This window comes from Musca vetustissima, unplaced genomic scaffold (assembly GCF_032173495.1).
Source record: "Musca vetustissima isolate MV318-11 ecotype Yass unplaced genomic scaffold, APGP_CSIRO_Mvet_v1 utg37395, whole genome shotgun sequence".
Classification (NCBI taxonomy): Eukaryota; Metazoa; Arthropoda; class Insecta; order Diptera; family Muscidae; genus Musca; species Musca vetustissima.
Genome location: NW_026877913.1, coordinates 1 through 14,653, shown reverse-complemented (window position 1 = coordinate 14,653; position 14,653 = coordinate 1). Strand labels below are relative to the sequence as shown.

General features: G+C 37.9%; 1 protein-coding gene across 1 annotated transcript; it reads right to left on the bottom strand.

Annotated features, from left to right (window-relative positions):
• Positions 1-1,237: 1,237 nt before the first annotated feature.
• LOC133322612 (protein phosphatase 1 regulatory subunit 12A-like) lies at positions 1,238-13,684 on the bottom strand (the record flags this gene model as incomplete). The annotated part of the gene is made up of 6 exons (XM_061531582.1): positions 1,238-1,895; positions 7,850-8,550; positions 8,631-8,751; positions 12,676-12,751; positions 12,829-12,954; positions 13,030-13,684. Coding segments are annotated over 6 exons (2,326 nt in total), but the record flags the coding sequence as incomplete, so codon positions are not given.
• Positions 13,685-14,653: the final 969 nt, after the last annotated feature.

Sequence of the window (14,653 nt, the reverse complement as noted above, 5' to 3'; positions counted from 1 at the left end):
AGATACCAAATTTCAGCGAATTCGGTTGAAAAACGCGCTTAAGAACCTCAAAATATCGAAAATTGGGGGTACCCTTATATGGGGTCTACCCGAAAAAATTGACCTATATTTATAATTTTTGTGGAGAGATTTGCTACTCAATAAGAACTCAAATTACTAAATTACAGCCAATTCGGTGGAAAAATCCGTTCAAAATCCCCCAAAAACTGGAAATTGTGAGGTACCCTTATGTGGGGGCTACCAGAAAAAGTGGGCCAATATTTATAATTTTTAGTGGAGAAATTTAGTACCCAATAAGAACCCAATGTACCAAAATTCAGCGAATTCGGTTGAAAGCCGCGCTCAAGAACCCTAAAATACCGAAAATTGTGGGGTACCCTTATATGGGGGCTACCCGAAAAAATTGACCTATATTTATAATTTTTGGTGGAGAGATTTGGTACCCAATAAGAACTCAAAATACTGAATTTCAGCGAGTTCGGTCAAAAAATGCGATCAAACCACACAAAATACCGCAAAATTAGGGGTACCCTTATATGGGGGCTATCCGAAAATATGGACCCATATTTATAATTTTTAGTGGAGAGATTTGCTACCCAATAACAACTCAATGTACCAAATTTCAGCGAATTCAGTTGAAAAACGCACTCAAGAACCCTAAAACACCGAAAATTGGGGGGTACCCTTATATGGGAGCTATGTCTAAATGTGGGCCGATATAGCCCGAACTTGACCTGCCTGCAGACAAAGGACGACTGTATGCAAAATATTGGCGATCTATCTCAATTCGTTTAGACGCTAGAGTGATTACATCGTCTTAGAACGCTGATCAAGAATATATATACTTTATAGGGTCGGAAATGATTATTTCGATGCGTTACAAACGGAAAAACACCCTCCATACTATGGTGGAGGGTATAAAAAATTAGATTTCTTACATTTTTAAGGAATTTATTCTTTACTATTCCTTTAAATATTAAAAAAAATCTTTTAAATTTTTTTCTATTATTTCTTTCTTCCTGTTTTCAAGTTCAAATATTTTTTCCTTTGCCCGCCCCTTTTTAAGATGCCAACTATTTTCCCCCTAAAAGAAAAGAACAAAATATTTCAATATTTTTTTTTTCTTATTCTTCTTACCTTGTAGTTGTGTGTTGGCGGCGGAGGGCATTCTGGTCTGGTCGTTACGGTGTGAGAGTGTGTCTGTGTGTGTATGTATGGGTACTTGGCTATTGTTGACTTTCTCTAAATTTACATTATTGTACAGCATTTCTTGGAACTGGTACTGTCACTTACTACATCACCAGTAATACCACTAAATTTATTTACACCACCACCACTACTGCCACTTGTTGACGAAGTCCCCGCTGTTCCAGTTCCCACCCCGGCACCCGATACAGATGATGGATCGTGGTGATGCATTAAGCCATTGTAATCCATTAGGGCTGGATGCTGTAGACCATTGTTGGACATCGGTTGTTGGGTATTCACCTGATGCTGATGATGATCTAGCAGATGATTGTTGTTGTGATTATTATTATTGTTGTTATTGTTGGGATTATGTGTGGTTGTTGTCGTGTTGGCGGCTCCTAAAACAGAACCATTTTCACAATTATTGAAAACGCTAGAACGCGACAGAGAACGTTGCTTTTTCAAATTAGCCAATGTTGTTGCATTTGCCAAATATTGAGGATTAGAGGAGGAGGAGATGGATGTGGACATGGAGGCAGCAGAAGGATCCATTGATTGAAGCAGTTGCTGTTGTGCTGTTGTGTTGGACGACAAATTATGAAGGCCATGACCATGAATATGCATTTGTAGATGTTGTTGTTGTTGGTTTTGCTGATTATGATGATGTTGATGTAGTTGTTGCTGTTGTAGATGGTTGGAGGATGTGTCTGCTAACAAGCAAAAAGAAAATTCACGCACACACACACATACGCACGCAAGCATTCAAGAAAAAGCATACAAAATATGTGTCCATTTGTTGAAGAACAACACAAATCACAGTCCAATCGGATGTTATGTGGCGTGGAGTACCGGCATGGCGTGAACAATGATGGTGGTTACCAACCAAATATTCATTGTGTCCGCAAAACAGCATTGCAATACAAGACAGTGCAGATTTTTTGCATAATGAATTAGTGTTTGGCATTTTGTGTGATGAATTTTTTTCGGGTTTGGATTGGGAATGATGATAATGTTTTGTTGTTGTTGTCGTTGGTAATGCGATAATAATGAGTTGGCCAAGGCAACAGGACCGGACATTGCAGAACGCAAAACAGGGACAAAAAATTGAAACGAAAACGGAAATGAAACAAAGAAAACAAAAACAATGATAAGACAGACCATAATTATGTTAGGTTATGATAATGTTTCTATTATAAAGCGATTTATTAAACAAAGGATTGTTGCGCAGAATTAGGAAATGAGAATTTATTATAAATTTAAATGTGATAATAAAGTACAGTGGGAGGATGTTTTATAGATGTTTTATAATAAGTCATTGGTGTTTTCTGTAAAAACTAAAAATCTCTATAATAAATTTTAAATACAAAAATTTAAATATTTTTGTGGAATTTCATTTTTTTAATTTACTAATTACATACAAAATTTAAAAAAATACAAACAAAACAAAAAAAATGTTAAATATTTTTTTTACAAATCGTTAAATATGGTTTTTGGTTCTCGTTAGGTTATAAAAAACAATCGATCTTAAAAAATCAGTCGATCATATAATGGTCCAGCCATTTGTATGTATTTTCAACACCCTAACCGCCTTATATCGTTATATTGGGACAAGGCCTAAATGCATGCCGATATAGTTCATTCTCGAACCTGACGTTCTAGTTTTTTATCTCGATATCGTCCGAAGGTTGAATGATTGCAACAGATGACTAATTGTCCCCCTACTATGGGTATAACCCCAAAACGCGGAACAAATCAGATAACTATTTTAATATAAACAATTGCAAAAAGTGTTAAGTTCGGACTTTTTGCAATGAAATATAGGGAACATACAAAAAAGTGGACCTATACCGATAATTCTACAAACCGATTTATGTAGACCATTATGTACACCGAACACAAATTTCAGTAATATTTAATGGGAATTTTTCCTAAATCTGAAAACCTCAATACATGGTCTGATACTGATAACGCATGGTAGAGTATACAATCCTCAAACTACTGCAATTTAAATTGAAAAGTTATATGAGGCTATACCTAAAGTAGGAAATGTTTGGGGTTATCATTATATGGGCCTAATTATAACCGATATATGTCAATTTGAAACTCAATATTTTAGTTTTGCATCTCAATTCTTCAGGAGGTATCATTATATGGGGGAGATGCCTAAATGGTGGTCGATGTGTTTCATTATTGTCAGGTTCGACTTTTCATCATGATACCCTAGAAGGCGAAACGATTACAACAGATGTTTAAATCGTCTTAGAATTCCATACTTTGTAGGGTATAAACAGACAATTTCGAGTACCGACTATCCCCCATACTTTGGTGGAATACGGCTATACGGGGACAATCCCTACACACGGAACAAATCAGCTATTTTAATAAAAAAGGGGTTATATGGGGACGAATATTAAAAATTTTTGTGAGGGAGATTACCGTTATATGAGTGCTACCAGAAAAAGTGGACCTATATTTATAATTTTTTGTGGAAAAATTTGGTACCCAAAAAGAACCCAATACACTTAATTTCAGCAGATTCGGTTGAAAAACGCGTTAAAGAACCCCAAAATATCGAAAATATTGGGCACCCTTATATGGGGGCTACCCGAAAAAATTGACCTATATTTATTTTTATTTTTAGTAGAGAGATTTGATACCCAATAAGAACTCAAACTACTGAATTACAGGAAATCCGGTCGAAAAATGCAAAACGCACTTAAGAACCCGAAAATGCCGATCTCATTTTTATACCCTCCATACTATGGTGGAGGGTATAAAAATGGTCCACGTATTGGTGAAGCTCATTTTACCGGTGCTGTAATTTGTTGTTCCTCTATTTTGGAAAAGGTTTGAAAAAATATGTGTGACAATTTTTAATACAGGTCAGTTCCGGCAAAATTTTAATTAAATGTCAGTTCTGGCAAATGTTCAATATACCTCCATGTTTTTTTACAAAGCCCCCATAAAAGAGTTCTACGGCGTTTTTGTTATACACTTAACCACTCTGTCGTATAGGGTATGTTTGTAACAGACAAAAGGAATCGAGATACCTCCATGTTTTTTTACAAAGCCCCCATAAAAGAGTTCTACGGCGTTTTTGTTATACACTTAACCACTCTGTCGTATAGGGTATGTTTGTAACAGACAAAAGGAATCGAGATAGACTCATGGTTCCTTTTGAGAATATGCATAGAATCACTTTCTGAGTTGATTTAAGCATGATCCAGTTTAGACGAAATTCCGATTTAGATGAAATAAGTTACCTTATTTGACCCAAGGACGAATCCTATTGAAATTGGGGAACATCGGTTCAGATTTAGTTATAGCTCCCACATATATAGTTTCGTCCGATTTTATGTACCAAACTGCCAAGTATTGTCCGATTGAGACAAAATTTGCACTGCGTGCTGAATTAAGTCCAGATTAATGTACGCGAAGTTTTCTTGAAATCGTTTCAGATTTAAATATAGCTTCCATATATAGTTTCATCCGATTTTATGTAAGCTGAGGACCATTCTGCCAATATTTGTCCAATTGAAACATAATTTTGCATGGCGTATTGAAATTACTACAAGTTGACGTCCGTGCCGTTTTGTTAAATAGATTCCGATTTAGATATAGCTCCCATATATATTTTTGTCCGATTTTATGCAAATTATGCTCCAAAGAGCCTATGTTTGTTCCATATTCAGGAAATTTAGCAGCGCGTATAGAATTTAGTCTAGAACAATTGTTGTTAAGTTTTAAATCGGTTCGGATTTAAACATAGCTCGCATATATAATTTAGTTCCATTTTATATAAATGGTGGACAAAGGACACTGTTCTATTTGCACGTTATTTTGTTCTTGAAATCGGTTCAGATGTAGATATTGCTCCCATATATATTTTTATCCGATTTTATCCAAATGGTGCACCGAGAAGCGTATAGTGCAAAGCGTATTTGATTAAAATCGGTTCAAGTTTAGATATAGCTTCCATATATATTTTCATCCTATTTAATCTCTATGTTGTACCAAATAACTAATGTTTTTTTTTCGAATAGGACGAATTAGTGCACAACGTGCCATATTGAACCTAGAATAACGTTCATTGGATTTTGTGGATGCCACGGTTCGCCAAATATGTTCAGACTTACATATAGCTTCCAAACATAATTTTTTCGATTTCATAACAATGATTGGCATTCAATTCAACGTATAGTCGGCCCGTCCCAGTTTTAAACTTTCCCTCCTGTTTTTTTTATACCCTCCAACATAGTATGGAGGGTATATTAATTTTGTCATTCCGTTTGTAACTCACCGAAATATTCATTTCCGACCCTATAAAGTATATATATTCTTGATCAAGGTAAAATTCTAAGACGATCTAGCCATGTCCGTCCGTCCGTCTGTTGTAATCACGCTATCTTCCGAAGGAATTTAGATAGGGTGCTGAAATAGGGTTGTCTTTTGTCTGCAGGCAGGTCAAGTTCGAAGATTAGGCATAGCTCCCATATAAGGGTACCCCCAAATTTTCGGAATTTTGCGTTCTTGAGCGCGTTTTTCAACCGAATTCGCTGAAATTTGATACATTGGGTTCTTATTGGGTACTAAATGTCGCCACAAAAAATTATAAATATAGGTCCACTTTTTCTGGTAGCCCCCATATAACGGTACTTCCTAATTTTCAGTATTTTGGGGGTTTTGGTCGTATTTTTCCACCAAATTGGCTGTAATTTAATACTTTGAGTTCTAAATAGTTTCCAAATCACTCCACAAAAAATTATCAATATAGGTCCATTTTTTCTGGTAGCCCCCCATATAAGGGTACGCCCAATTTTCGGTATTTTGGGGTTCTTTTTCAACCGAATTCGCTGAAATTTGGTATATTGGGTTCTTATTGGGTACCAAATATCTCCACTAAAAATTATAAATATAAGTCCATTTTTTCTGGTAGCCCCCATATAAGGGTACCCCAAAATTTCGGTATTTTGGGGTTCTTGAGCGCGTTTTTCAACCGAATTCGCTGAAATTTGGTATATTGGGTTCTTATTGGGTACCAAATATCTCCACTAAAAATTATAAATATAAGTCAATTTTTTCTGTTAGCCCCCATATAAAGGTACCCCCAAATTTCGGCACTTGGAGGTTCTTGAGCGCGATTTTCAACCGAAATCACTTAAATATGGTATTTTGTAGCCGTATATTGAAACAAATCTCCCTAACAAAAATTATTAATAGTCAACCCCTTTTAGGCGTAGTCCCCATATAACCCCATTTTTCATATTAATATAATTATCTGTTTTTTCCGCGTTTTGGGTTTGGTTCTAACACTCTGTTGTAATCATTTCACCTGCGAAGGATATCGAGATAAAAAACTAGAACGTACGGTTCGATAATGAACTATAACCCGTTTTTAGACCTAGCCCCTGTGTGGGAGGTACCAGAAGGAGTGGACCGATGTTCCCCATCTTCGAACTTGAACTAAGTTTGGAAGATGGCCAAAGTTTGGATGAAATCGAAATTTTCTGAAACAAATTTGATCCAAAGAAACATGGATCTAGAACCTTTTAACCGTGTCAAAGTGTATATGCCCTCATTATCCATAAAGCTGAGAGAATAATTGTCCATTAAAAATTTCTGAAATTTGTTTTATAGTTTACATTGTGGTTTATATAACCGGTATGTGGAAATGTCGATATAGGTCCACTTTTTGGTGTTTTCCCTATATTTTTATTTCAAGTACCTGTCAGTGTATCTATGGTGGAGGGTATCCAAAGTTCGGCCCGGCCGAACTTAACGCTTTTTCACTCGTCTTTTTTGGTACATGACACTTTTTTGAGTGGATTCGAGGATAAAACGCTCTTAGTACAACATTTTTAATATAGATCCATATTTTTATGAACAAGAACAAATTGTATAGAATTTTCAATATGAATCCTTTGTTTCCACATCAATTTTCCGGTATTATAATATAACGATGTGGCTTTAAATTGGTACTTCGGCTTCTTCGGCGAATATTTTCACATATCTCACTTCTTTATGTTGAAGGTCCTGAGTAGGTAATTTGGTAGTTTTCTCAGGAGATAAAAACATGACAATTTTTTTTTATTCGGACAACTGACAGCAGATTACCACGACAAAGTTTAACTTTCGGTCGATTTTAGAAATTTCAAACGGCAATCGACTATGTGGATCTTTGAAGACGAGCCAATTGCATTGAAAAGTAATCAAGTAAAAATGCGTGGTCAGGATTTCAATAATCAGAAAATATCGCTAAAGCTTTATAAAATATATTTTCCAGGTGCTTCCACAATTGTTTTAAGCTAATGAGAAAGTGTGTAAAGCTTGCTGGGTAATACTATAACAATAAACCGATTTTTGAACTTTGTGCGCCTGTAGTTCCGAACTTTGTGCGCCTGTAGTTCCGGTTATTACAGTTTAGAATTATAAGAAACAACTGGAATATACTGATTAATAAGAAATGCTTCTCAGTGAAACCGTTCCACCGAACTAGTTCCTACCTCACTAAATGAATTTCCCACTGTACTTTATTTGAAATATAATAATATAAAATAAAAATAATAATAAAAGGCTAATATCGTTCTCTTTCGACATTAGCTTTGTAAAATTTCCAAACATTAAAGTTTAGATTACTAATCCAAACAAACGGTGTACTTACCAACTAATACCGTTACTTGGACATTTATTTTACCATTCGCCGCCTCTTTGCTCGACTGTATTTGTACAGCTTCATTTTGTCCCGAATGTCTTGTCGTTGCCGCAATAACAGCTGCCGATGCGGATGTGGTCGTTGTACTGCTACCGCCACCGATGCCACCCGTATCACCACCTGTGGAATGTTGCTGTTGTTGTTCACCATTGGTTTTAAATGCTTGCATTTGTAATTCATCATTTTCACGACCCTCTGGCGGTCGTCGTGGCTGATAGGAATGTTGTGATGGATGTTGCTGATGATGATGATGCATTGCCATGGCCATGGAGGAGGATGATTGTATGGAATTATTAGTGTTTAGTGGCGCACTGGTCGAATCTACTAAATCTTGAAGACTAGGATCGTAGGAATTTCTATGATTGTTATTCATTTTTAAGGTATTGTTGTTAATGCTGCCGCTACTGCTGCTGCCATTGTGTGAATGATGATGATGATGCTGCTGCTGATTGTTTGCCGTCGTGTTTGTTAGCCAATCGGCGGCAGTGTCGAGGACATGATCACGCGGACCATTTGGATCCATTGTTGTGCTATCGGGGGCAGGAGCAAAAACATCTTGTGCTTGTAGACGTAACCGGGTTTCTTCGGCGGCATCTTTTTTGGTTGTTAGCGTTTTGTCGCGTAAGGAGGTGCGTCGTACCGATTGTGCTCTGGAAAGAAAATTGAAAACGGAATAAATAAAAGTGAATTTAGGTTTTATATACAATGGAAGAGGGGTTTTAATATTTACCTTGTATTATTACTTTGAGATCGTCTTACTCGTCTTCGTTGTGCTTCAGCTAAACGTTTACTTTCTTGTTCCGTTTTCAATTGTTCGATACGTTCACGTATCTCGGGATCTTCACAGATATCTGAAATAAAGAAACAGATTCTTAAACATTTTTGCTGTAAGGTTAATGAGATGATAATTGATAAGTACTGGGCGCAAGGTCTATTTAAGATCAGACAATTTTATTAGATTTATTGTCCTCATATATTTTGAAACCTAATCGGGATAAGAGAAACCCCTCACCTTGGTTATGTAGTGTTTGTAAGCACCGCATCTACTACATTGGATGTGGAGAATGGTTCGAGACATACCGATGAGAGTACTTCGTCGTACATCGCAGAGTCGAAGAGGCACATCTACATTTTAAAAACACTGTATTGACTCGTAGGGTGACTACGAGCCTACCTCATCAACAACTAATACAAGTTTCCCGAAATACCTGCTCCGAACAGTTTGGGTTCGTACCGGGATAAGAGAAACACCGCACCTTGATCCTGTAGCGTCTGACAGCGCCGCATCCACCACAGATACGATTCGGCGAAATGCAATGGATGTGGAGAATGGTTCGAGAAATATTTTAACCAGAACGAATGGGAGTACTTCGTCCTTCGTTTGGGTCTGTACCGGGATAACATACTGATGAGAGTACTTCGTCGTATATGAGCTGACAGAGCCGAAGAGGCACATCTACATTTTACAAAGCACTGTATTGACTCGAAGGGCGACTTCGAGCCTACCTCATCAACAACTAATACAAGTTTCCCGAAATACCTGCTCCGAACAGTTTGGGTTCGTACCGGGATAAGAGAAACACCGCACCTTGATCCTGTAGCGTCTGACAGCGCCGCATCCACCACAGATACGATTCGGCGAAATGCAATGGATGTGGAGAATGGTTCGAGAAATATTTTAACCAGAACGAATGGGAGTACTTCGTCCTACATGAAACCTCAGAGCATAAGAGACACAACCACAATTTACAAAGCACCGTATTGACTCGTAGGACAACTTCGACCACAGGCTTCCACCTCAACAACAAACGCAATTAACCCGGAATGCCTGCTTCGAACAGTTTTGGTCTGTGCCGTGTTAAAGAGACAGAAACAGTGTCTGTCACCACAGATCTGTCTTGGTGAGATGCAATAGATGTGGATAATGAGTGCATTTTCGAAGTTGTTCCAGGTTAAACAATATACAGAAGATATCTTACGACATGTTGCATCTCACAGTCGTCGACACCCGAGACACCCCCGCAGTCTCAACAACAGTAGTTTATGCTTTTATTGCTGTTCAATGCCTCGATAATGCATCGTTTCTGCAGTTTAACTGCGATGTTTCCCGCAAGCAGATCAGCCAAATTGTAGAGTTTGTCAGTCGAAGAAATATTATGGTCACTGCGATCCAAGAAACGAATTGATAGCTCAACATTTTGCAAAGAGAATGAGGATGTCCCCACAAGGGTAAGGGTATTTTCCGGATATTAGGTCACTTTTAGAAGATAATAACCGTCTGGCACATGGGGATTTCAATGCACATCATGAGTTATGGCATTTCTTCCTATGTAATGACCAGCGGAGTACAGCGCTGGTCGATCAAATTGATAGCTCAACATGAGAATATTGCCTCAGCTCGCCAGATATCACGATAATAACACCAGGTTCGATTAATGACGAAACCTGGCAACTCGTATTTTCCTTCCTATCATCGCCTCCGTTTATAGACCACCTGATAATATATTAACTCCGTATATTCCTGAGCCATAGGAAAGCTGATTTGCAAGGTTTCAGTGAGTTTTTAATCACCGCTTCAGAGAATTGCCCATCCTCTCAGATCCTCGGGTAGTTGAAAGGAATTTCCTGAAAATCGTAACTACGACTGCCGCACGCTATATACTCGCTGGACGAATAGCCGAAGTAAGACCAAACTTCCTAGCAGAGCGGACGGTATTTGTCAATGAACGTGAGGAGCTTTGCCACATGACTCCTGAAGGCCCAAAAGTGAGAGAACTTACTCTTGTAGTCAACAGGCTAGGATGTGAGCATAAAAGGAAAAAAAAATGGCTAGACCACTTGAAGTAGTACAACATTTGGACTGATGTAAGGCCAAACTTTCCTACAGAGGCGACTGTATTATTCAATGAACGTAACGGGCTTCGTCGTACGACCCCTGAAGTCCTAAGCGGGAGAGAACTTACTTTTGAGGTACGAAGGAAAAAGTGGCTAGACTACCTGAAGCAGTGCAACATTGTGATCGGAACAAGTAAATTGTGGGCAACGCTTAAGTCACTCTCGAACCCTGGAACGAATGATGACAGATCAGCGTTCACATTTAGTTATGTAACGGTTTCAGATTCGAACAGGTTCGCGAGTTATTTCAATCAGCAGATAATAGATCAAAGAAAAGGAACCACACTCATTCGTAAAAAACGATTTTGCAAATGCCATTTGTAGCGCTAACGGCGTTGAGTCCGGATGGAATGTGATTCGGTGTTATAACACCACTGTACATCTGCCGACAAAAATCGAGGTCATGGTCTGGGGTGTTGGAAAATTCCATTAGGCCGGTTGTCGATAAAATGCCGATAGGGGAAATGATCGGAGTTGACCGGCATATTAGCAGTCGTAATATCGCCCAGGAGCTAAAAATCGACCTTTTTTAAACCACTTGCATAAAGCTGGATTCAAAAAGAAGCTCAATGTTTGGGTGCCACACCAATTAACAGATCGAATTTCCATTTCCGAACCCTTGGCCAAACGGAATGAGATAGACCCATTTCAGAAACGAATGGTGACTGGAGATGAGAAATGGATCACATACGATAACCCTGTGCGAAAACGATCGTGGTCATCAAGCGGTGAAGCACCTCAAACGGTGGCAAAACCAGGACTATCGGTCAGGAAGGTTCTGCTATGCATTAGATGGGACTGGAACGGGATTATTTATAATAAGTTGCTTCCATATGGCCAAACGGTAAATTCTGATCTCTACTGTTCACAACTGTACCGTTTGAAGATAGCAATTTACCAGAAAGGGCCACCTCAGGAGAGGTGTCGTGTTCCACCAGGACAACGCTAGGCACACACATCTACTGTGACTCACCAGAAACTTCGGGAGTTTGGTTGGACATTGCAAAATGTCTTTAATGATAAAAAATTGGTATCTAGGGAGGGTTGTGAAAATCGACTACTAGATTTGTCTGCAAATAGCGAGCAGAACTTTTATGAGAGAGGCATTATAAAGTTACCCTTAAAATGGCAACAAATCATACAACAAACCGGTGCATATTTGGCCCATTCGGATATTCCGAAGCATGTTAAATAAAGTCCTATAGTTAATATAAAAATAATGGATTTCTTTTTCCCCAACATAATATGAAAACCGCAGAAGGAAAAATTGAGAGATATGGCGTGATGATTTTTTTTGTGGCGAATCTATTATAATTGAATATATAGCTTCATATCGACTTTTGTAGATATTGTATTCTTCAGTAAATAGAATGAGTAATTTCTTTGTAGAACATTTCTTCCTACTAACTCGATTCCTTGTATGTCCTTTTCGTCTTTAATCTGTTGACCCGGACTCTAATTATCTCATGATGTGATTTTTCATCCTCGCAATGTTCTACAAAATGTTGCTCATAAGATTTTAGGTGGGGTTCTCAATGAAGAGAATTCGATATTTTAACGTTTTGTTAGTCTTTTCTGAATTTTACCATTATTAGGTGCTTGAAATTCAGAATATGATATAAATTTTCATCGAAAGTTGATTTTGATTGATGGCCCCCAGTTACACTTAGGTTGGCCTCGAAAAACCTAAGATTTATTTTTGAGAAGTATTTCCACCCTTAACGTTTTTGGTATTTTCGGTTCTAATTGGGTAGAAAATCTTTATACCAAAAATTACCAATATTGACTCATGCTTCGGGATAAACCCGTTCGGGACACGTTTTTGTTTTTTAGTAGCAATTTAAGCATAGCCTCGATCGTGGTACATAATTCAAACTTACCTGAAGGCGTTTCATCGTCTTTATTTTTGATATTTAAATCAGCACCGCATTGCGCCAACATTTCCAATACTTCAAGCTGGATAATAATAAAAAACAAAGAGATCATTAATTTTTAATAACAGAAAACAAAATACCCCTTTCAGGTATACTTACATGGCCCCAACAGGCTGCCGCATGCACTGGTGACCACATATCCTTGTCTACGGCATCAACATTGACATGTTGTTCTAACAGGAATTCAACTACTTTGATATAACCATTAGCGGCAGCTATGTGTAACTGAGAAAAGAGAAGGATAGAAAGAGAGAGAGAGTTATACAAACATTTACAAAAATTAATAAACAATTTACTTACCGGCGTAGCACCCTGTTCATCGGGCTGTTCAAGATCCCCACCATTTTTCGACACCTCTTGCAAATCTTTCAACATTTGCCTTTCCGTTGCCGATCTTGTCTCATCGATTAGTTCTTGGGTAACACCTCGTTTCGACATCTCAGCCTCTATATAGTCCAGCGTATTTTCATCATCACACAGATCATACGGCATGTTGCCATCCGTATTGACGGCCAATAGATTAGCACCATGATCGATAAGTATTCGCACCAATTCCAGATGACCACAGGTGGCCGCTGCATGCAATGGCGTCCATTTATCACTGTCCTGTGCATCAACATTAGCACCATATTCCAATAAAAGTTTCAACATTTCCACATTGTTGTCGATACAGCATTGATGCAGTGCCGTCAGACCGTCTTCGTTGGCGGCATCCGGTGTTATGCCATGTTCCAGCAATTCGGCAACTTCTTGCATATCATTGCGCGAGGCAGCCTCCAGCAGAACGACACTGTTTTCGAACGAGATGTGACCTTTGCCGGATGTTGTGCCATTGCGAAAGTGATGTGTTGTACTCAGACCGTTGAGGGTGGATAAATTGACACCTTTGGCTCGCTGGAGTTTTAGCCATTCCTTTTCTTTTTGACGGGCAACTTTTAATTGTTGAGCTCGTCGCCTGAAAATATATTTGTATGTATGTGTGAGTGTGGGTGAATCGAGGTAAGCCGTAGAAAATTTCGAATAAAGAGAAAATAAAAAAAACGAAATGGAGAAAGAGAGAAAAAAAGCCAATTAAAATCTCATAAAAATGAAAATACCAGTAAATCTCTCCAAAGTAGAGATTTTGTGACGGATTTAAATAAGAATGCAATTGCAGTGCAAATTGTGACAGGTGAAAACAATCAACTTCGTGTGTGTGGGATGAAAGTTAAAAGAGGTGAGATAATAAAGATTTTTATTTCTCACATTGAGAAAACGAAATGGTTGATGAATAGGATGGTATTCTCAGAAAATTGAAAGGTGATGGGATTAAAAGTAGATGGTTTTTTTCAACTAATATGAGTGAATAGTGTAACTGGAGAATGCAAATAAAGATGAAAATGGGAAAACCCAGGAAAAGTATTATCCGGACACATTTAACAACAATAAATTAACTGAACGGTCGAAAATATATGGAAGCTATACCTGTATCTGCACCAATTTTAACAAGACGCAAAAACGTCATTCTAGTCTCAATTTGATACGTTGTGCAAATTTCATGTCAATTAGGCAAACATTAGGAGTTTGGTGCAATATTTTCCTAAAATCGGATGAAATCGGATAAAATATATGGGAGCTATATCGAAATCGGAACCAATTTCAACGGAACTTGCCAGAGATTTATTTATATTAACTACTGTACGTTTTGTCAATCGGCTTAGATTTGAGCCTTTAGTGCACCATTTACTTAAAATCGGACAAAAATATATATGGAAGCTATATGTAAATTTGGCAAAATGTCCCTACCAAAAATTATCAACATTGGTCCATGTTTCCGTGTAGCCCTCATATAATGGAAATCCTTATTATTTTGGGCGGTTTGGGCAGGTTTTTAACCGAATTTGTTCCAATTTTCATTTTTCAGGTTCTCAATTGGAGTGACATC